Here is a 24,599-nt window from a genome sequence, read left to right as displayed (position 1 = left end):
TCAGAGGTCAAGGGGACCCCTTTGAAAATGGTCATGCCGGTACTTCCTCGCCAAAATTTAGCGTACGTTTGGAGCGTTATTTAGCCTCCTTCAGAAAAAGCTAGTATGACATGGTTGGTATAGATGGATTCTTCAGGTTTTTCTAATTTCATATGATGCCATTTCATACGATGGTCCACATGCCTTGCTTTTGTCCTGTTCACTTATATCTTGACGTTTCTTTTACTCGCAGGAGCAAAGTCCCCAAGAAAGTAAAGATGAGGTGAGTACATCTCTCATTCTCTTCATCTGGCATGATCAAAATGTCATATTGATTTGCTCAGTAATAACTCAATTCAATACACTTTGTTAAAGACAATCAGGAAGTCAATAGTAAAAACAATAAACCGAGAAATATAAAGGGCAGAGGCAAGAGTAATAAAAGATTAGGTCACGAGGAATGTACTGACTGTCGTTAGTAAGTCCGTAAAGAGTTTTAAGAAGTGCAGTGGTGGAAAGAGAGAGAATATTGTTTATGTTGCTCTGTGCGAATGCTTTTGTCATATTAACTTCATAAATTGATAATAATGTGTTTAAATCAGTCAGATTAAGTCAATGGTTGGTCCCACCACTGGAATAAGTAATTAAAAGTTCAAAAAGTAAAGATTACGCAGGTCTAAGGCAGACTGTTCTATTTTCCTGATGGCTCTGATGTGATCATATTTTGCTGTTAATCCATGCTTCTATAATCTATAAATAATCTACTGTAATATTGCACTGCTGTATTTGGTTCGTATCTTTCATTAGCCAGCTTGTTCAGCAGATGTTGTGTATTTTTAGAACGCAATTCTCACACATGTCGCTGTGCATCTGGCAGCCACGCAAGGCTGCGAACACGCTGGGTAGATAAATATTAATAGATAACGGGAATTAAGTGCAATTGCTTTAAAGAGCTCGCAGGATACGAGTGTTTTGCAGACAATCGAGTCGGTCGCGGAGAAGAGTTTCGATGCATGCATGTCATCTGTCCTGAGAAAATATTGCTTATGCAACTGTGGGCTGTGAGCCAGACTGAGGACAAGACTGAGCACAAAGTGTCTGCCAGTGGCTAAACGGTGAATCGTCCATTTACTAGAACTTCATTTTCCCCCTGAGGAGTTCTACTTTACTAAATATTGTGAGGATGCATTGATATTTGTTGTTGATCACTGCAGTGTTAACCCATTGTAATAGATTAACTATAAACACAAGCTCAGTACTAATCTTTTAAATCAAAGGAACAAAATTTTCAAGATTTATCATAGTTTGTGGACTAATTTGCAAGCTTCCTGATGACTGCCATCAGAAAAACACTGCAGCACAGACGGTAGGAGAAAAGTAAAGCAATTATTATAATACTGTAGTGAGTAATAATGTACGACAAGCTGGACAAGCTGGTAAAGCAGCACTGAAGCTCAGTGATTCAAATGTTGACTTGTTTGAATTCTCACACATGATTATAGTCAACTGGATATCATTTGAAGGTGTATAAAGAGCACGACATTACAAGGACAATCCGTGTGTCATGAGAACGCATTTTAGTCTTTTTGCGTGTTCTTTGTACACCACGCAACAAAACTACGGTAACGGCTGCAGTTAGGTTTAGGCAACAAAACCACTCACGTGCTTTTACTGATGTTTGTGACATGTTTTTAGTGTAATTTTGACGTGTGTTTTAGTAACGTTTGTGACCTGTTTTTAGTGATGTTTGTGATGTGTTTTAAAATGACATTTTGACGTTTTTTGTGGTGATGTTTGTGACATGTTTTGTAGTGACTGACGTGTTTTTTAGTGACGTTTGTGATGTGTTTTTAGTGAAGTTTTGACGTGTTTCTTCATGACGTTTTTGACGTGTTTTTTCGTGACTTTTGATGTTTTTTAGTGACGTTTGTGATGTGTTTTTAGTGACGTTTGTGACATGTTTTTTCGTGACTTTTGATGTTTTTTCGTGACGTTTGTAATGTGTTTTTAGTGACGTTTGTGACGTGTTTGTAGTGACGTTTGTGACATGTGTTTTTTCGTGACTTTTGATGTTTTTTAGTGACGTTTGTGACGTGTTTTTAGTGACGTTTGTGACGTGTTTTTAGTGATGTTTGTGACGTGTTTTTAGTGACGTTTTGATGTGTTTTTAGTGACGTGTTTTTAGTGATGTTTTGACGTGTTTCATAGTGGCGTTTTGATGTTTTTTTAGTGACGTTTGTGACGTGTTTTTTAGTGACATTTTGACGTTTTTAGTGACGTTTGTGATGTGTTTTCCAGACTTATGTAACATTGTTTCCGTACATATTTCACATAGTTTACATACTTATTTTAAGCCCAACCATGACGTTTTTCCTAAACCTAATTAAGTAGTTTTGTTGCATAAACCTAAGTGAGTGGTTTTGTTGCCCCCTGCTGGTACTGCACCTTCATACACGTGTGTAATATTCACACCTTGGTGAGGCAAAACATGACACTGACACGCTCTAGCACTGCTGCTGCTGATCTTATCTTATAATTTGTTGTATAGTTGCAGAGTTAGAGCTCTTTGCTGGTCTTGAACCCCTGTCAACCACGAGTGGTCCTGATCCTGGATTTGACTTGGACTTGGAGTGTCGTGGTCCCTAATTACAACCCTGACATAACAGCCGGCTCTCTGCCAGGCTGCCCAGTTAGATGCTGGTTGACTGGCCGGGTCGGAGAAGATGAGTGAGAACAGACGGAGGAAGTCTGCTGGAGTTGCCCGGCCTTGTTCTTTTGAGCGTGGTGTTCTTGGATCAGTGTGAAATCTCTGTTTGACTTGCTGATCCAACTGTGCAGGCAGGAAGCCTCCCCACCGCAGCTAGGAGCCCGGACCGGCTGTGCTGCTCTCCATGGTTAATTATAGCAGTGTCAGTGGGGAGGAAGGTGAAGAGGGCATGGAAGTAGGTAGAGGGAGAGAGACAGATGGCAAGATGAGGAGAGAGGCATGCAGAAAATTAGATAGTGTAATGTAGTGTTATTCCTGTGAATATAACATCATCTTTGCTATTGAAAACTTAAAGATGACCGCAGAGACAGTCGTCTCAGGGAGTGCAGCAGAAATAGTTGCTCGTTCCTCCGGATCTGTTTCTAGCACACCATGCCTCGATCACAGTTTTGCTGACAATGCACTTAACAGCCAGAGAGCAGCTTCTTTGCCTCAGGTAGGTTGTGCAGACACTCAGAGATGCTCACACCGTATACAAGAAGACTACAACGCCAACTCTACTTCTTCTACGTGAGGTGTGCAGCGACCATGTAGACGTCAGGTGTAACCTACTACTAGGACTGTGTGAAGCCCCTCGTACAGGATGCCGTTGCTTGACTCCCCGCGACCTAAGGCTCCTCTTTGGTAACAGCTACAGAGCTCGAAGGCTCAGCAGAGCAGAACTGTGCTAATCTCTCTGGGGGGATTGGCGGATGGACGCTTGTCAGAAACATTTGATGCTACCCTGGATGAAAGCCGTCGGAGGCAGAGGCGGAGGCAGAGCTGCGCTGAGCTCCCTTGCTTGTGTTTGTATGTTGTGTTCGCGGGGCTTTCGGAGTGAGGACGCTGCCACGTTCCAGCATGGGAAGAGACGCTGAGGAGAGCGGCTGAGGAAAGGAGGAATGATCGCCTAACAGCCCGACAGAGACTTTGTCTGCTATTCTCTCTGACTCTCATACACAATCACAAACACTCTGAGTTCAGAGTGGGCTCAGGCCCTGAGCCTTAGCCTCTCCTCTTACCATTGCCGCAAGCACAAGGGGAGTTAGCGGGCATCCAGCCCCGAGCTGACAGGAGGCACACCATGCTCTCAGTGGACCACAATAAAGGATTTAATTATCAGGTAGGTTACTCTCATCTTCATTATTCAAGCTGGAGGAGCATCGAGTTTGCTGTTATTCAAATTGGAAATTGTTAGCCACCACTGAGTTTTGGCAACATGCGAAAATATGCATTTGTTAACAAGTTTTAGACTGATTTGGATGCACTATTGTTGTGATATTGAGATTAAAGCAGTAACAGTAGATGACCACTATTTGCCGGAATAGCTTGCGTGCGATCTTGCTGTTTTACCAACTGCATGATGTTAATTCAGACGGCACGGTGGTGCAGTGGTTAGCACTATCGCCTCACAGCAAGAGGCGATAGCCAGGCCCTTTCTGTGGGGAGTTTGCATGTTCTCCTTGTGTTAGCGTGGGTTTGCTCCGGGTGCTCAGGTTTCCCCCCACAGTCCAAAGACATGCAGGTTAGGTTAATTGTTGACTCTAAATTGCCCGTAGGTGTGAATGTCAACGTGAATGTAAATGTGTCAGCCCTGTGGTAGTCTGGCGACCTGTCCAGAGTGTACCGCGCCTTCGCCCAATGTCAGCTGGGACAAGCTGGGAAAAGCAGTTACAGATAATGAACGGATGGATAATGTTAATGCATGTTTAGTTGATCGGCTACAGAGAGGGCCAGTTGTGCTGATGTGCATGCGAAAGGTCCCGGGGAGGTTTGGCTGACAGATGGGACTGTCATCACGGGCCGAGAGAGGAGCTTATACCCGCTGTACTGACCCCGGTGATCTCTGAGGGAGAAGCGGGCGAACAAAAGCTGGGAACATTGGATTTATTTGTGTTTGAGCATGATACTTTCTGGTCTTTTCGTGCTTTGTGGACACGCAGAAAGTTTCAAATCCAAGCAGCTTTTAAAAATCCCAACCCCCCTTCTGTTCTCAGAGGGCAGCGTTCACACTTCATATGTCCGACAAGGTTAGAGAGGAGTGATGATGTAGAGATGCATATTCTTCCCTGTGATGCTGCCGGTGCTGATCCTGCTGCCATTGCCACGGTAACCATGGCCATCTGTACTGTAGGGATGAAAACCATGACAACAGAAGCCGTCAGCCAATCACAGGGCTTGTACAGCAGCTGATAATCCATCTCCCCTCTCACTGTAGCTAGCTACAAGCTATAGAACCACTCTCTTTGCACGTGAAGCAGATTGAAAATAAATAGACAGATTTACGTTAATGGATCTTGCATGAAAAACGCGACCTGCTTATATTTCCTTGGCTTACTGTGGAGAATGTATGTGACGCACCACTGTACATCTGATATGATTTTTACCTCCTGGCCCAGATCTCAAGGTACAGTAATGTAAGCATTCATCATCCCCGCTGTTGTGAGAGATCCCTGAAGAACGTAGAAATGAGGTCACATATCTGCCTCCCAGAGAGCGATTTGATAATGCACACAGATTCACGGAAAGGAGCTTGTGAGAATCGATAGGTCTGTGATTTATACTGGCCAAGAAAATGGAAGATAAGCTCTCAGGCCAATCTGGTGTCGACACTCGAAGACGTCCTCTGTGTTGTTTTATAACCGGTTACGTATGAAAGATAACATCATTGGATAGTTAATACGCCCAGCGAGTGTTGTATTTACAGATTTTTTTTCCATTACGTCTTGCGTTTTCATTCTCAGTGCGTTGGTAGAAATCTACTTTCATTGTTGTTTTGCAGACTAATCCTTATTCCACCACTGTATCACTGACACTGAAAGCCAGAGAAAGCAGTTTTCATCCTTACATCAATTGGCCAGGCTCTTGTAAAATACATGTGTGAGCTAAATGTGAACCAGTAATATTTATTTTTTGTCTTTGTAGAACATGTCGTCATGTTTATTTTCTGTTATTTGCTTGCATCCATAATTGGATTACTCACAAAAAGATCACAAAATAAAGTCACAATAAAATATCACAAAGAAAAGTGCAGCTGAATTTCCCTGAATATTCACAAACAGTGTATTATTATCTCATAACAGTGAAGTCCCTCCATAAATAGAAGTAGAAAAAGTTGTTTGTCAAATTCCTCTTCCTAATATCAATCCAAAAAGCTGCTAAGGGGCTAAGTAGGCTCTTAACTGTGACACGTTCAAACAAATCCATATAAGTCCAGATTTGTTTTATGCTGTTTATTAAACAAAAATACTTACAAGGAACAACTATACTGAATAACTAAAGTAGGAGCTGACGGTCAACAGAATATATCGGAGCCTAGCTCACCATCTTTGTCCCCCTCCTACCGCCCAAGTGAACAGGTAAATAAAGTTAAACCATACTCCTCACAAGGGACTCACAAGAGGCAGATTCAAAAAGAGAATGCCTTGAAATCCGGGCACAGTGTCCCAGGGTACTTCATATGTTTTTCACAGATTCCTTACAGCGCCACAGGAGACAACTATTTTCATAGGTAGTACTCCTCACGACGGGTAAATTGAACGTTATGGGTGAAATTGGTGAAGTGCACCTTTAAATGTCGTTTTAATGTTGTTAAAACTACCCTCCAACAATTTCTAAATTCATACAAACAACACCAATCAACAATGTCTGTCTCCCATTGATTGTCATGACAGCAGCTCCAGGCTGTACGCTGCTATGACATCCCGGATTACACTCACTGGTTTACAGCTGTGGCAGGGCGGTCTGCATGTGAACAAATGCTGAGTGCGCTGTCACTTTGTCATGCAGTTTAAAGGTTAGTCAGGAGGAAACTGGAGCACGTCGTAGAGGAGGTTTAAAGATGTAACTGTAAGATGAGTCGTGTAAAAAGTGGTGTTTTTGGAGCAGGATGTTCAGAAAGCATCCTCTGAGTCCAAGCAGGTCACTTTCACTGTTTATTTTTGGACTATCAGTTGACAATACACCTAGGATTAGGGTACAGCAGAAGATTTTGTCATCCTTTGTCCCATGTTAGGTCAAAAACAATTCCATTCTGGTTTTTTTTCTTGCTTTCCCACAATAGTTGGTTCTTTTTCCACCCACCAGTGGTCACCAGACATGTTTACAAAAGCCAGGGTGGTGGCTGCCTGTTGATGCCGATGTCGGCCCTTTCGGGTCAATTACTCGATCCTCCTCGGGGCAGTGCTCAACAATGTCAGGGCATAAAACTCATTAGGAAGAGTGGTCGGGACGCGGAGCGCACGTGTAGCAGCCCGAGGAGTGGAATCAGGTGTTGAGAGCTGGTGGATGAATTGGTGTAGAAAGGCCTCCCTCTAAAGTGCAGATTGATTAAAAAAAGTCTGCTGGAATGGTGCTTTGTAGTGTGTGAAATCAGTGCTTTTTACATCCAGCTCGGTTACGACCATGACAAATGATATATCAACCTGTGGGAAACCTGTGCATGGTCGCACCTGCTCGGAAACCTGTAACTCTAGGACGACACCTGGTCTTCAGAGGGGAACACTGGTGGTAATCCTGTGAGGGATTTTGTTTTTTTTTTTGTAGTAAAATCCACTTATTCAACTGCTGGTTTCAGGTTTTGTTGTGCACACATCAAGAGAACATGGAGATAAATTTGCTTGTGTCTGATTAAAAGTCAATAGAGTACGCTTAAAGGCCTCGAAAAAGTATTTTCTCAATCAGCTTCTTGCAATGAGCGATGGGGTTTTGTACATGATGAAACAATTTTCTGCTAAAATCAGAACAGTTTTAGTTATTTCACAAGAGATATCTCTTTGATTTTGACACTGGTTTGAAGAGGGAGGGGCTAAGATGGAAAGTGGTGATGTCATACTGTACCTTCCTGCACCAATCAGGATTTAGCAACATCGACAGTTGTAGGGTTGTTTGGTCATTATTAATCCAGCCCGTTTGCATGAAAATGCGAATAAATGCCACGACAATGCGTTAAAAAGTTAACGAAAATTGCAATGAATTGTAAAATTGAATCGCAATTCTTGTAGAATCACAATACTTAAAAATGGCAATACATATCGAATCGGCACCCAAGTATCGTGATAGTATCGAATCGGGAAATAGGTGTATCGTCACAGCCCTATAAGAAGGAGACTTTCTTATTTCAAAAGTTACCTAGTATTGCTTTAATACATGCATTATAATCCACGTATGAGTTTCTCCCCTGTGTTTCTTACTGAGGAATCTTTACATAAATTTAAATAAAACCAAAAGCTAATGATCTACTGCAAGCATATCAATGCCAGTGCCGGATATTGACTTTGAAGCTATACTGCATCCATCGACAGACTGTGCATTGAATCAAAATTGAATCCAATGTCATGCCTTTCAAGGTCGTGATGCTCCACTTACCATTGCTGCACTGTGCACACATACATGAACACACACACATGCACTCTTAACACAGTGTGACATCCTCTGGTCCTCGGGTTCGTGTCCGGGCCTGAAGCCTTTTTTGTTTCCTCTTCCCCTTTGCTCCGCCCCATCACACCACTGCATGCAGAGGAGCTGTGTGCAATATAGCGTCGCTGTATGTACAGTACATGTGCAGCCTGCCTTGTGACTTGAGAAAGAAGGCAGCTTTAACTCATTTTCTCAGAGATATACGTTGGTGGTTGATGTTTGTATTTGTTTCTGTAGTCCCTCTTTTGCCTGAACCTAAGTTAGTGGTTAAAGACTCAAGATTTAACAATTTGTACGTTCTAAAGCTGAACCAGGTTGATGACAAACATCAAGAGTGAGTGGAAAATTCACAAGTGAGAAAGCCCCGTTGTTTTTCAGGACATCTGTGATGTCAAGATGAAGTTCTTGTCACAAAAGGTGTTGCATAAACAGGATATAAAGTCTTTTGCATACAGAGGTCTGCAGAGTGGACTCAGTCTCATGTCTCTCTCCTCGCCTTCTTCTTCTTTGCCGGCTTGGGCGCCGCTTGGCTCTCCTCAGGTTTTTTTTGTTGTGTTGGAGCAGAAAGGTTGCTCTGCTTGGCAGTGGGCTCTCCATCATTAAATGTGTGTAGGAATACACAGAAACAAATCAATGACCAGTAAAGGAAAGAGGCTTATGATGAATAAAAGATTCATAATATATGTCATGTTAGCGTGTCTATTCACCATGCCAGTCACATGTCTGCCCCTCCTCCACCTCTCCCATCCCGACTCCCCTGGAGTCTCGGTCACGTGCTCTCCGCTCCCACCCTCCCACTCGAAGCCTTCATCAGCGAGCAGCGGGCCGACGAACGGAGAAACGGCTGATTTAATTCTCCCCATCATGCAGGCCCCTCCATCACTGATCCCATGGTCATAGACAAGGTTTTATCCTGCCGTAAAGGCTGGCAGATTAATCTCAACCCAGATTGGTGAGCGGGAATGCGACTCTCTGGGCTGGTCTGGGGTCAGCATCGTGAGGTAGAGAAACCCAGTGTCTATAAATAGTAACAGGGACCTGCAGGCAGAAGATTCTGGCTCATCTGTCATAGTAGGGTAAGGTTAAAGCTTTGTTTGGGACAGAACGGAGAGGGGCATAGCATCAGAATCTTATCATAAAATGCATAGGTTTGGATGGAAACTGGCGTCAAAACAGTGTAATTTTATGAGGAGCAATCACAGCTTGATGTTTGAACAGACTAATATTAAGATATCAATTTTTTTAGGCTTAATTTATTCAGGAACACAGAGACAACAGACAACAACAGCTGTCAGTGTGTCAGCGTGCTGACTTGACTATGACTCATCCCAAACTGCATGTGATTATCATAAAGTGGGCATGTCTGTAAAGGGGAGACTCGTGGGTACCCATAGAACCCATTTACATTCACATATCTCGAGGTCAGAGGTCAAGGGGCCCCTTTGAAAATGGCCATGCCATTTTTTCCTCGCCAAGTTTGGAGGGATTTTTAGCACCCTTTACGACAAGCTAGTATGACAGCGAGTATTCCTTAGGTTTTCTAGTTTCATGTGATACCAATATCTTCACTCTAGCTTCTAAACTGAGCCCGCTGTAACCTAAAAATCGCAAGTTGCGTTAATGCGTTATTAGTGTGAAATTAGTGGCAATAAAACAAATTATTATTGCGTTATTATCGCATTAACTTTGACAGCCCTAGTAAAATTCCTGTTTTTTACAATGGAGTCTGGTTGCTTTTGCTTCAGTTCCCCATAGGAAGCAGTAAAAATATTCTAAATATAGCGTACACTTAAACTGATATTGATTCTTTTAGGTGACTAAAATAAGTTTTACTGCTGCCCCCTTCCACAGCAGTACATTACTTTGCTCCCGTGCTGGTACTCCTGTCTGTTTCTCCAAACTGGGGGCGTTCTGACCACCATCTAATGTAGGTAATAAACTGACTATAGATAAGTACCTCATTCAACCTCACTTCAAAAAATCAGAACTATCCCTTTAAGTTTCTTCTTCTCTTCTTTCTTTTCCTCAGTGAGGAACATTCAGATAGACCTACAGTCTGCCTGTTATATACAGTGGTGCAGTGACCACTGCAGAGCTAATGCAGGGCAGATGCGGGATAGATATAGTGGAGTTGGGGATACGTGTGATTAGACATATATTGCAACAGTGGTTTTAAAATCCAGGTGATACTCATGCTGAGGCTTTGAATTGCACACAAGCTGTATTTAGATGTGTTCTCATGGGTCGGGGACAGTTTCCCCGGGGACCTGCAGGGCCAACCCCCTGCTCCTCTCCCAGGCTTGTCACAAACATTAATATCTTTGCTGCCGTCACTACCATGAGGGCAAAAAAGAAGAAATAAATTAGTTAATAGGCGAGTTTGTCAGGTCTTTATTTAGTGAATGGGACATTACCTCGCTGTCTTGAGTGCTGATTATGTCTGCGATAGCGTGCAGCGGTCAGTCTAAGTCCGCGGAGGATTGGATCGGAGTGAATTGGAATGCAGAGGCACGGGCGATGACAAAATTAACACATTAATAAAACGTCAAAGCATCTCAGATTACCATTAACCATCTGCCAGGGGAGATCTAGGGGAGTCTGTCTACAGGGACTTGATAATGAATCCAATGTGTGCTTGCATGTCTATGAGAGCACTAATGTCCCGCATACAGTAAGCCCACCCTGTCTGCTCTCAGCATCTGTCCACACACTCCTCTGGCTTGTTTCTCACTCACATGCTTGTCCATGTGTGTGGGCGTGTGTGTGTGTGAGAGAGTGTACCACCAGTGTTCTCGCTTAATCTCTCTGCGGGATCAGAGATTGATGGCCAGCATCAGCCACCTCTAGCTGGTCGCAATACAGTATAGCACATGCCTCCTGTTGGTTATTATTTGCTGTTTTTATTCACAGTGTAGTGTAGCCATCAGTGTTTGAAGAGCAGGACCTTAATATGCCAATAAATGAACCAAAAATAATATTAGAAATAAATGTGAGCATTAATTAATTGATAAAATGTGATATAAATTGATATTTCTGTTTTAATTTGCTTCTTTACTTATTTATCTTTCTATTATTTCCCCTATCTACTTACTCTTCTATTTATTTTCCCCATTTATTTATTCATTTATTTATTCATTTATTTAAGGCAGGTTTGAACCTGCGATCCTCTTGCTGTGAGGCGACAGTGCACTGCACCACCGTGCAGCCCTTAATATAATATAAAACAGAGAATAGCAGAAAATCTCCATATTTGAGAGGCTGAAAACAGCATTTTTGCCATTTTTGCATGAAATATTACTATAATGATGAATCGATTATCAAAATAGTTGTTTTTTCTGTCTATCGACTACTCGTTGCAGCTCTAACTGTGTTTACCATCTATCTGCAAAGGTTGTGAACTTCATTCAATGAATATTAATAATATAAGTTCTAACATATTGTTCAGCGCTGTAATTCAGACCGTGATTTTTACATTCAAAGTCAATGCCAGGCCCAAGACCACTGTAGCTTGGTTTAGGGCAGACTATCTGTTACAGTAATCTCTCTTAAGCTTACTTAAGGGAGATATCCAAGCGTGGATCTTTTTTTTTTTTAAGTCCAAGTGATTTTGCTTATTGTTCCGCCAACTCTATTTGAGCTTCACTGTGCAGAATGATATAAATCAAAATGTTATTCATTCATTCTTTTACATGTTAGTAGTAGTTGGTCGGCTTATGGTTGGCAGTAGGTCAGATAAACAGGTAACAGAGTGATTGATAGGTACAGCAGGTAAGAGAGAGCGTCGTTATAGTGGCAGCCTTTTGCATAGTATCTTGACGCGGAAGGATCTCGTGTGGTTAATGTTGTGAAATGGTGGCGGTTAGATTTAGGCAACAGAATCCCTTGGTTAGGGTTAGATAAATCATCATGGTTTGGCTTGAAATAACTACACTTCTTATGGAACTTAAAGCTTCAGTAGGCAGAATGTTTTTGCATCATTGGGCAAAAAAATCATAATAACCTTTCAGCATATTGTAATTCAAGTGTTCTGAGAGAAATCTAATCTCTCGTGACGGAAGACTTTGGCCAATTACAGGTCATTTCAGAGAGAGAGAGAGCGTTCCTATTGGCTGTTCATTTAACGGAGGCAGCTGTCAGTTTTTTTTTTAATCATATTTGCTCCATTTCTACCCACTGCTGCTTTAAGCTACAGACACAATGTAATGTGACATGGCATCTTGTTTTCACGCGACTTTGTACCGTATGACATCACAAGTTTGAGGCTTACTGCTCTGGTTTCTGGCTTCGAGAGAGAGTAGCTCATGTTCACACATATTGATTGAACTTTCCTATGCCATGGAAATAACATATTGGAATTCTTAATTTGGGTGGTGTTCCCCTTTAATACCACGTCCGTTGCTCTGAGTGTCTCATACAGTCGCTAAAGGGTGCCTTGTGCGTCGGTATTAAGTCGCCGAAACGTCGGTATTTGATACCCTGGGGATGAGACCAGACTGAAATAGCAGCAAGGTAACATCAGTGGCTAGTGTGCTAAGAACAACAAGGCAACTCAGATGACAAATAACTGCGGTTATTACAACACTAATGACCTAATGCATGACACAGTCAGGACCTACGGCGAATTCATGGAGGACGTCTAGAGGGCACATGATGTAAATGATCAACACAACACACACAGAGACTGGAGGGAGTCAGGAAAGGAGATGGAGGAAGCGTCACCATGACAACTTTTTGTTCACGGCCCGGAGGTATTGGCGTGCAGCAGGAAGGTTTTGAATTTGATAGGAACAACCACAGGAAGCCATGTCAGGCTAAAACTGTCAATATCACCGACGCAACCTCTTTTTATTACTTCATAAGGGTCGGTTTTTCAGCTACACAGATTTTGAGTGTTGATTGGAGAGTTGCTGGCTTGAGGGCATCTGTTCAAAACGATCAAAAGAGCTGAAATAACTGTGATTGGTGCAGACATGCAGCCACACACAGTACAGTATCAGAGCAGCAGATTTGCTGTTAATGTAAAAGGTAATGTAAATCAGCTTTTATTGTCACACAGCACTCCGGTGTGTGAACATTTTTCATTTTACATGCTCTGTCCCCGGATCAGATGATGTGTAAGTTTCCATCCTGGTTGAGAACAATTGAAACACCATGATATTGAAAACACCATGAATAACAAGCCAGCGTTTTCATTAAATATTAAAAAGCAGAGTAAGCATTCAAAGACCCGTTCATTTTTCAACGTCAGAGCTATATATATATAGCACGGAGTAACTAGAAAAGCACTATGTTGCATCCATTAGCACTGGGCCCTGTTCCCACCACTCTACACATCTGCTGCTGCTCTAGTTCCCGAGAGATTCGTCTTGCTAGAGGTGTGGGTGGGTGGTGGAGCATTTACATTACGCACAATGATGCAGTCTTGTGAAAAACCATGACTCAAAAACTGGCACTCAGCAGATGAGCGTGGCTTTTTCAAATCGTTGCCATGGTAACAGTCGGTGAAAGTCAGCGTTATGATGCTGAGTTTGTGTGTTTTCATTTCAGGACACATTTCCTCCCTCTTACGCAACAACACGTAGCATTTACATGAAATACGGATCTTTGCTTCAGCGAGGACAGACGGACACGTGTCATGAAGAGTTCAGCATTGGGGAATATGAAATGCACTTACGTTCATTATTTACACTGATTAAGTGGCGTCTTGTGTCAACTCATGTTAACCTTCATATCTTCCTGCATGTGTGTGAATCTTTATGAGAATGATATTAAACATGTGTGTTCATCCTCCTTATCTGTGTGTGTCACCTCCAGAGAGCTGATGAGGAGGCAGTGGTGGACCGTGGGGGCACGCGCTCCATGCTCAACACCAACTTCGAGAAGGAAGAACTCGAAGGTAACACCCATTAACATTTATATTACACGATTACAGCGGCAGTAGGCAGAATATTTTTGGAATCATTGGGCAAAAACTCCATAATAACCTTTCAACATATTGTAATTCAAGTGGTCTGAGAGATACTTCTGCACCTCCTCATGGCTCTGCTTTCAGGCTTTAAAAAATCTATCTAGCGTTCCTATTGGCTGTTCACTCAACAGAGGCAGCTGTCAATCACTCGCAAACTCCGAGCAAACGGTCAAACTAGGCAGCGCTGATCAAATATTAATTAATATTCTGTTACTGTAATGCCTATTTCTCGCGTAAAATGTTTTCAGAAACATCTTGTAGTGTACTGTTTAGCTGTAAAATGAGAAAGTTTGCTCCGGCTGGTGGGCGGTGCTTCATTTGTCCTCAGCTGGTCCCAACATAGCTGCCGGGTCACAAACTTTCTCATCATTTTCTGCATGAAAACAGTTAAGGCCATAAGCTAAGCTAATTAAATAAATAACAGGGCTTACTGGTGCATTCAAAGCTATCTCTCGTGTTAACTCTTCAGATGAGCGCTGGGCAGCCGTGCTCGCGAGTCAATATCATAGCCCACACCAGGTAAGCATGATTGGCTGGAAAGAGGTCACGTGAGAAGCGATGCCTAAAACCACACAAACAGTATATGATTCATCCGTAATCCATTGTCACGATAGAGTCTAAATAAAGTTCCAAACTTACGCTTCATTTTTGAAAGACACTTTGGCAAATATAGGAAATCAGGAGCAAAAGTAGGCAAGGCAAGCTGAGGGAAATAACTTACAATGCTACACTGGAAAATAACTCCAGGAAAGTGCTGAAGCTGACAGATAACTTGTTCATTATGGGGAACTTTTTCTTTTCGACATCCAGAAAACTGCATTTTTGTGCAAGTCAAGAGAGTACAGTATGGGCGAAAGGCAAAAATAAAACAATCTTTCACCTACAGAATCTGTTCCCCCCGTCAGCATCCACTGTACTTTTGTTGCCAGGCAACGTTCGCCGAGGCAGCCGGCAATAGATGTCACTCTTTGATTCTGACACTGCCGGCGAGGCGGTGCTTTCATCTCAAGGACCCTCATCGTCGGATGATGTTTCGCCGTAATGACTAGCTCTCTGTCTGGCGCTGTGGTAACACTGACACTGCGTCAGCACCACACAGGAGGAGGAGATCCTCTGAAGTTATCTCTTTCACAGAACACTCACCTGCTTCCTCATTCTCATACACTCACATTGGGGATTAAAGGAAAATGTTAGAATGGCATCTGTTTCCATAGGGATTCTATGGGATTTAAAGTCCCAATCCTTGATTGTTACAGCTTGAATGATGTTGGACACGGTGGCAAGGGATTTAACCCTCTGAGACCCACAATAGACCTGTTTTTGTCTTTTTTTAGGGGGGTAAAAGGGGTCTTTGGGGGGGAGATAGCAGGTCAACAGTAGATGTCAGAAAGAAGTGGTGTACATCACCTGAAAGCTATATGAGAAGACCCGCTATAACCTCTGAAAGACAGAATAGTGGCCGTTGGAATGTTAAGAGGTTAAGAGGTCTTCTCATAGCATTTGTTAACAATGTCCTTTAACTGCATTGGTCAGAGTAGATTTATCACAGCAACTTTACAGAGGTCAAAATATTAGCATTTTATGATATTTATAGAAACTTTGTTTGGGCACCATGGTAATAAATTTGACTTTTACAACTGCTTCAAGTAGGACAAGTCATAGCCCAGTAACTGCAACCATGAGAATTCATTTAGAGCAGTGCTGCAACGTCAGAGCCTCAGAGCCAGTTGTGTGAAGAGAATGATGCACAACCTCCAGCCAATCAGAGCTGCTCTATTCTGTGGTAAAGCAGTGCATACATGAATACACACACAAAGACTTAAGGATATGGAACAGCAAAAAAAACGCTGCATGAATTCTTGACTGACGTAAGAAAAGAGAAAAGACATTGTGACATCAGCAGGCCTGGAGGAGGGGAGCTATTTAAGTCCTCCACTCAGGAGTCGTGACTCATGAACTTTAAAGCTTCAGTTCTTCTGTTTTCCTCGCGTACCTTATTGTTCCCGTCTGCCGGAACGGGCCTTTTATTGTGAAATTTGCTCCCTCTGCTTCTGATATACATAATTCACATAATGCTAACAGCAATTTGCTCTGGATGAATGCGTCTACAGAGTGAAATACGCTCTCAAACTGCAAATACATCTTGACATAGTTTCCCCGTTATGTCCTCCGGGACCTCACTTAACCTCTGTCCTGGATTCCTCCTGGTTGAAGGTAGTGAGTGAGTGTATCTTTTCAAATGCTGTGATGACAGTGTGCTCTTACTGTAGGTGATTCACGTTATGTCTGTGCTTTGCTTAAATCTGATTAGCGCTCTATGATATGATTAGTCATGTCTCCAAGCAAGTGAAAACAATTTAAGGGATTCATGTGGGATATCTTCCCTTCAGACTAAATTAAAATATACACAGTGAGTGTGGCAATAATAAACAGAATAAGCTCATTTATATCTGAACCTGCACAAGCTGCACAAATGGCTTAACTTGAGCTAGGATTTAACTCTGAAAGCAAAAGGGGTTCCCCAACGTTTTTCTATAATAGATTATATTCACGGTCTTAGGTTTGGTTTCAGAAGTGAACAATGGTTATTGTCCAACACAGTCTCACGGCAGTTCGTGAAATAGTCACGAAACTGAATCTATTTGATTCGTGTACATAGACACGAATTTCCCTTTTTTTCGTGACGCTCATCACGATTGGGCGAATGCCCAGCAACAAGTGACGCATGTGTCAATTTCTGCTCCAGTCTTTTCAAAATAGAACTACTTAGTTAGGTTTAAGAAAAGATCAACTTGGTTAGGTTTAGGCAACAAACTACTTAGTCAGGCTTAAGAAAAGATCGACTTCATTAGGCTTAGGCAACAAACTACTTAGTTATGTTTAGGAAAAGATCAACTTGGTTAGGTTTAGGCAACAAACTACTTATTTTTGTTTAGGTAAAGATCGACTTGGTTAGGTTTAGGCAATAAAAGTACTTAGTTAGGTTTAGGAAAAGATTGACTTGGTTAGGTTTAGGCTACAAACTATTTAGTTAGATTTAGGAAAAGATTGACTTCTTTAGGTTTAGGAAAAGATCGACTTGGTTAGGTTTAGGCAAAAAAAGTTCTTAGTTAGGCTTAGCAAAATATCACGGTTTGGTTTAAGATAAATCTGGAAGTGGCGTAACTTAAGTACGGAAGTTACGTGACAAAAACTACTTAGTTAGGGTTAGGCTAACCCAATCACCAGTAGAAATTACAGCTTTGATTAAATTACAGTTTAATAAATGTTATCTGGGAATATTTGTGTAAGTGGTATAATGGGATTGGACTGCCTGTAATTTAACAGTTAAGACAGCGAAATGTATTATTGACAGTAATCCTTTTGTAATCTGTCATTGTCACATAAAAGATGAATTTAGTATCCTCTGTTGGACCCCAGTTTGTAACATCACACTGCCCTTGGTGTCACATTATGCTGGACTCTGTGGCGCCTCATATGGTGCAGGAGAACAGGGTGTACAGTAGTCCTGTCTGTGTCAGGACACTGAGCCGAGGGCTGGCGGGAAGCAAGCAGCGGCCGGGCAGCTCGACCGCGATAAAGGAGGAGAGAGTCAGCTCGCATTATCTTCACGCTGACCCTGTGGATGCACGCTCATGTGTGCGCATACACGCACATCAGCTCACATTGTATAATATCCTTTCAGAATCCCAGTCTCTTTATTTGTTCTGTATTGATTTAAAATTAAAATCTCACTAATTGTTTGAGTCATCCAATTTTCATCGATTTCAGCATCAAAGAGGACAATAGCTCTTTATTCAGGAGGTAGCAGTTCATTCTCTGAGTGCTGCTTCTCTGGTTCCACTCTAACTGACTACGTGGCGTGATACTACCTGTTGCGGGTGTTTTGATAGTTGAGTTTTGGGGTAGTGACTGACACTTTAGAGCAGTGGTTCCAAGGTTTTTTTGTCTGATGTACCCCCACAACTCTGTCAGATGAGCTCTTGTCTGGAATTTTAAAAAAATCGATTGTTGCCTGATGCATTTTGTCTCCAGGTCACCGCACTCTCTACATCGGGGTCCACGTTCCCCTGGGCAGGAGGTCGCACAGACGTCACCGCCACCACGGACACAAACACAGGAAGCGGTCCAAGGAGAGGGACTCTTCAGCTGACGATGGAAGAGAATCCCCCTCTCACAGTAGGTCTTCAAAACGGACTAAAGCAAACTCCAGCAAGTTTTGAGTTCACCGCAAGCCAGCTTCACCATCATGTTCTGTTTTTCTGTTTCAAATCCTTCCTGTTGCATGCTTTCTCTATCTTTGTTCTCCGACTGTCCCATTTGCTGCAGCAGACACACCAGCTCAGAGGGTGCAGTTTCTGTTGGGGACAGAGGATGGCGACGAGGAGCACATCCCCCACGCTCTGTTCACCGAGCTGGACGAAATCTGCCTCAGGGAGGGCGAGGACGCTGAGTGGAAAGAGACAGCCAGGTACATCGCTGCAGTCGGCCACATGGGCTGGGTCTAGCCAGCTGTGCCATTGTTCCTCTGTTGCACCTGAGAGTTTGATCCTGTTTATGTGTAGCAAATTCAAAGGATTTGCGAATAACAAATTTATGGGCTTAATTGAGCAGCACGTCAAAAGTAAAGGGGGGAAAATGTATACAACAACCACCAAAATGCTCTGTGCTGGGATGGGAAATGTCTTTATATATTTACCGAGTTTTTAATGTGTGCAGGTGGCTTAAGTTCGAGGAGGATGTCGAGGACGGCGGCGAGCGGTGGAGTAAACCCTACGTAGCCACCCTGTCTCTACACAGTCTCTTCGAGCTCCGCAGCTGCATCATGAACGGCACCGTGATGCTGGACATGAGGGCCAACTCGCTGGAGGAGATCGCAGGTGAACACAAAAATGTCCTGTGGTCTTGTGTTGCTCAAACTAAAATCCTTTTGTGCCAAATGTGAGCAAACGAAAATGATGCGAAGTTCCCTAAGGCTCCATTCTCGGACCTCTTCTTTTCAGCATTTACTAGCTCAGATTATTGAAAACAACTAAATATCTTAAAATGATTATGCAGACGATACACATATTTATATACACATATTTTAAAAGAGGACTCGTCTATAACTGGTACCTTGACCTCTGACCTCAAGATATGTGATTGAAAATGGGTTCTATGGGTACCCACGAGTCTCCCCTTTACAGACATGACCACTTTATGATAATCACATGCAGTTTGGGGCAAGTCATAGTCAAGTCAGCACACTGACACACTGACAGCTGTTGTTACCTGTTGGGTTTGAGTTTGCCATGTTATGATTTGAGCATATTTTTTATGTTAAATGCAGTACCTGTGACGGTATATGAATTCATAAAGTTACCATTACAAAGATGTGCAGCAGGGCAGAGGCCGGGTCAACAAGGCTGACATTATAACGTGTAAACAGAATTCCACTTTGGAAAACTGTGTTCTAGTTTTTTCGAGGGCAGCAAAAGAGTGTTTATCTGATTGTGGGAAAAACTGTGCTGCTGATGAGATCCAGTGAACTTAACCTGGTTTGGTGCGATTAACTCAGCAGAAGCGGGTCGTTTTTTGTCGGAATAATCAGCTTAGCATCGCTGGCCAGTGCCACGCGAGGACACACACGCTCAAATGTTAATATGGGGCTGCACTGCGGTTCAGTGGTTAGCACTGTTACTTCACAGCAAGAGGGTCGCAGGTTCAAATCCGGCTTGGGGTCCTTTCTGTGTGGAGTTTGCATGCTCTCCCCGTGTTAGCGTGGGTTTTCTCCGGGTGCTCCGGTTTCCTCCCACAGGCCAAAGACATGCAGGTTAAGTTAATTGTTGACTCCAACCGCGACCCTGAATAGGATAAGCAGTTACAGATAATGAATGAATGAAAATGTTAATGTGGAAACCTACATTTGTGTTTACTTCTCAGACATGGTTCTGGATCAGCACGAGGTGTCGGGCCCCGTAGGCCAGGATGCCAGGAAGAGGATCCGCGAGGCGCTGCTCAAACAGCACCACCACCAAAACCACAAGAAGCTGGCCAACCGCATACCTATTGTACGCTCCTTCGCTGATATCGGCAAGAAGCAGTCTGAGCCTCATTCCATGGACAAGAATGGTGAGCAAATAGTCTGAACGCACATTACATTATATTCTCTGCTTTTCCCATGGTGACCATATATGTTCTATGTAAATATATATTTTTATGTTGCATGTTTTTTTTCCAAAGTGTGTCCATCTGTGACTTACTGCTGTTTGATATCTCATTTTCTCCTCTTGTTTGTGTTTCTCCGTGTTTGTGTTTGTTCTGGTCTCGTTGCATGTGCACGTGTGTCATTCACTGAACCAGTAAACGGCCTCTATTATCAAACCGTAAAGTGTTTGCCCGAGCTCCCCGAGAATACTCCACCCAGAGAGGCCTTTTCCTGTGTGGCATGGCCACGGTGCGTGTGTAGCGCGTCATGTCTGTCAACCCCTCCGTCACCTTTGACCTCCTCCAGCAGCCGCGGCCGCATGACCCCAGACACGCCCTTTGGCAACACCAAACGCCTTAGTGTCCTTCAGGCAGTCGCACAAGGCTACTGTCCCATCGATCATGAAGACACAGAGCAGGAAATCTGCGCAGGCAACCAGAGCGCCTAAGCTGATGCTTAACACTGAAAGCCTAGAGATAGTAGTAGTAATAGAACATGAACGAACACATTAAAGTGGAGAGCATCATCGTGAGAGGCTAGAAATGGGTTATGTGAAGTCAAGAAGAGAGAGAAGTAGAAAAAAGTAAGTTTTTTTGTACTTTCAAAATGTTACAACAACTTTGGGTAAGTGGCAGAATTATTTAAGTGACCAAACAAGGTATATGCAGCATACCGGTTTTCATGATAATGCTCTCCACTTCCTGTCATTGTCAACACTGTGTTTAATGCCTAGAAAACCATAGATTTATGACTCATGTTCTGCACTCATCACAGTGACTAATTACTAATTGTGGTAGCTCCTCATTTTAAATTCACGGTGTAACTACATAACACAAAATGTAATCTTCATTTGGTTGCCTTTGGGATTCAAAGAAATAGTTCAACATTTTGGGAAATATGATTATTCTTTTTCTTCCAGAGAGTTAGTTATACCGCCCCTGTCTTTATGGTAAATATGGCGGAGTGTGGTATCAATCTTCTCACCTAACTCTGCAAGAGAGCGTATAGGAGTATTTCCCAAAGTGTCGATCAAATTCCTTTAGTGGTAGTAGCATCACTCCTTGACTGAAACATGACATTTTAAGCTAGCCACATTTTTAGCATTCCCTTGTGCATTCATCACAAATGTGCTTGAGATTTAAATTTAAAAGGAGAAATCTTTGACTTTGTTTCAGCAAAACTAAAACAAAAAGACTTTTAAATGAGCACCTATTTGTTGATACACTTAAATTTAAAAAGGAAGTTAAAGATTGTACCTCATTAGTACACTTGATTTGGAAAGTTTGAGCCTAAAGTCGAGCTAAAATCACTGTCCACTGCACTCATTAGATTTATACATCTAACTCACTCAGGTGCACTCTGAAACATGGTACAATATTATCTTTTGTCACGAGGGCTGAACCTTTTCATCAATAAAGGTACGGCACCTACAACAAAAGGATCCACTGTTGTATCGTATGTTTCAGAGAATGTAACTGTACCCTGTAGTCACTCACTGGAAACCTTTGTCTTTGTGTGGGAACGTAATATTGTGATAGGCTGTGTGAAAATTGACATGCTGTTGGTTTCCCGCTCTGCCCCGACAGGCCAAACGGTCTCACCTCAGTCTCAGCCGGCGAACAGTGAGGGCAAACAGGACGTCAGCCGGGAAAACAGCGCCGTCGACTTCAGCAAGGTGAGACCCACCACTGGTCCCGCTGTTTATCCACGGCCACTGATAGCTGGACACATAACTAGCGCTGTATATTTAACCAAGGTTGGGTTACATGTGAAATGGTCACCTTGCCCTGGGAAAGCAACTGGAGTTTAACAGGAGTAAAGCTTGTTTTCTTTTGTTGTGTGGACCAGATCAAGCCAGTATTTTGGATTTCTATTCAGATTATTTATTTATAAATAGTTATTAAACTTAGTTAATAGTTATTTTACTGTAAAAAACATTGAAATGATAATTAATAACATTTACTAATTATTAGCAACGCTATAATTTATGTTATTTTAACAGTTTATTATTGCACACATAACTTTTTATACTATATAAAATATGTAATTGTTATCATTTCAGCTATAAAACAATATATCATTGATACATTTAAAAAACTATTAATTATTTAATTAATTTATAAATGTATTATATAATTTTAAATAAATGTTTTAACTAGTTTGCATACTATGAAATAATGAATTTATAAATTATTTAATTAATTTATATAATTTATAAATTAATCTTTTCATACTAGACAAACAAATGATAAATTAATAAAAATTATAGCATGACTAATAATTAGTAAACATTCTTAATTATCATTTCACGGTTTGTTAATAGTAAAATTACCATTAATTCAGTTTAATTAACTAACAATTTAGCATTTATAAATGATGATTATTATAAAGTGTTACCAATTTACTGTAATAACCACTCAACCTGCATTCTTTTAGATCAAAACAGAACTAAACATGTATCTTTTGTCTAAAGATGTGCTTGTTTTGGTGTCTTCCTGTCTCTCAGATCGACCTCCACTTCATGAAAAAGATCCCTCCCGGTGCCGAGGCATCGAACGTCCTGGTGGGGGAGCTGGAATTCCTGGACCGCCCCGTGGTGGCCTTCGTCCGCCTGTCTCCCGCTGTGCTGCTCAACGGCCTGGCCGAGGTTCCCATCACCACCAGGTTATACAAGAAAAGCCCCCTGCTTGTTTTTCTCTCTGTCATCTGCAGATAATCCCCTGAATGCTGCGTTAGAAATGGATTTGACTTTTACTCTAACCTGTCGTCCTTTGTGTTGCACAGGTTTCTTTTCATCCTGCTCGGCCCTCTGGGAAAAGGTCCACAGTATCATGAAATTGGGCGGTCTATTGCTACCCTGATGACTGACGAGGTGAGACCTAAGTACAATATTATCATGGTTGAAATTCTAGCTGTGGTAATGATGCTAGCAGGGTTGGACGAAGTGGACTTACACTGTGTGACCTGACTTACTTGAGACTTGAGACTTGACTGAATAATAAATGTTTCAAACAGACAGAAACTCATCAGTGAACTATTTGACACATACAGATGATTCATTACTTCCAACTGGACGTTAATCCTCCATTTATGTATTTGGTGTGATTTGGGCCATTGTGCTATTTTAATTTTCATACTAGCATTGATTGAACTTGCTTTTTGACTTGGACTTGGTTCAAAAGGGACTTGGACTTGGTCCAAAAGAGCTCTGAGACGATGTGGAACTGATTTTAAGTACTTTATAGACTTACTTTAAGACTTTTTCTCTACAATTGAGTCCTAAAAACCTTCTTTTGCAGCGCAGTAACAATGTTTCAACGTGTTCAAATGATCGAGAAATGAGCATCTGTGTCTTGAAACAAGACAGAGTGATGCAGGTTGTGGCTCTAGGTTTATGAAAATGAGATTTTAGAAAATGTTTGAAACAAGTTGATTTACATTTAAAACAGGTTAAAATATTCTTATTATATTTAATTATATATTTATTATAAAAAGTGAAATAATAGGAATATAATATAATAAATATATAATAAAATACAAGAAATATATAATAAAATATAAACTATAATAAATATATAATAAAATATCCTTATTATATTTTATTCTATATCTATTCTATATTAATTATATTTTATATTTTATGACGTAGTTATAAAAAGTGAAATAATAGGAATATAATATAATACATATATAATAAAATATGAAATATAATATATATATATAATAAAATATCCTTATTACATTTTATAATATATTTATTATATTTTATTCCTGTTATTTCACGAAAAGTATAATGTGTTATTTCAGCCATGCATAATTTTTGTGTCAACAAGTCAAATAAATGTAGTGAAGTAAAAACTACAATATAGTAAAATACATCAACTATACTTAAGTACAATGTTTGAGTAAATGTACTTAGTTATGTCCACCACTGGATGCCAGTTCCCTGATTAAAATCACCCTTTTAGTGACTTACTGTTTTTATATTTTGTTTTTTTATGGTTATATAAGGCGTTAGGGTAGTTTAGGGAGTCATCCTATAAATCAAAAGTCCACCTACCAACTCTAGAGTTGCTTTCCTATAACTGACCCGACCTTTGACCTCTGTTAAAAAGCAGTAGTAGCCTTTGGAGGATCAGCAGACATGAAAACATTGACAGTATTTCCCACAGTGCAGCTATGAACTAACGCTACTGAACATCATCAGAACCAGATGTTGCCTTATTTTCCGTTTGCAGCAGTCCTCTGGGATGAATGAAAATAGAAGTGTATGGGTGTCAGTCTGCTTCATCATATATGGG

The 24,599-nt window shown here is 41.6% G+C and overlaps 1 protein-coding gene across 5 annotated transcripts in view; it reads left to right on the top strand.

Annotated features, from left to right (window-relative positions):
- Positions 1-24,599, top strand: part of LOC119483727 (sodium-driven chloride bicarbonate exchanger-like) — a 39,555-nt gene that overhangs the window by 2,468 nt on the left and 12,488 nt on the right. For 3 of the 5 annotated variants that reach the window (XM_037762120.1, XM_037762124.1, XM_037762123.1), the window contains exons 2-10: positions 233-262; positions 13,958-14,039; positions 18,147-18,290; positions 18,441-18,582; positions 18,831-18,991; positions 20,034-20,222; positions 21,885-21,973; positions 22,805-22,962; positions 23,083-23,170. In XM_037762120.1, coding sequence (XP_037618048.1) covers positions 233-262; positions 13,958-14,039; positions 18,147-18,290; positions 18,441-18,582; positions 18,831-18,991; positions 20,034-20,222; positions 21,885-21,973; positions 22,805-22,962; positions 23,083-23,170 — 1,083 coding nt within the window. Of the gene's footprint in view, positions 1-232; positions 263-3,454; positions 3,849-13,957; positions 14,040-18,146; positions 18,291-18,440; positions 18,583-18,830; positions 18,992-20,033; positions 20,223-21,884; positions 21,974-22,804; positions 22,963-23,082; positions 23,171-24,599 lie in introns of those variants that run through there. The other 2 variants (XM_037762121.1, XM_037762122.1) reach the window with 2 other exon arrangements.

The sequence above is a fragment of the Sebastes umbrosus genome, chromosome 24 (assembly GCF_015220745.1).
Source record: "Sebastes umbrosus isolate fSebUmb1 chromosome 24, fSebUmb1.pri, whole genome shotgun sequence".
Taxonomy (NCBI): Eukaryota; Metazoa; Chordata; class Actinopteri; order Perciformes; family Sebastidae; genus Sebastes; species Sebastes umbrosus.
Note: the sequence above shows the minus strand (reverse complement) of the source record. Positions and strands in the feature narration are given on the sequence as shown.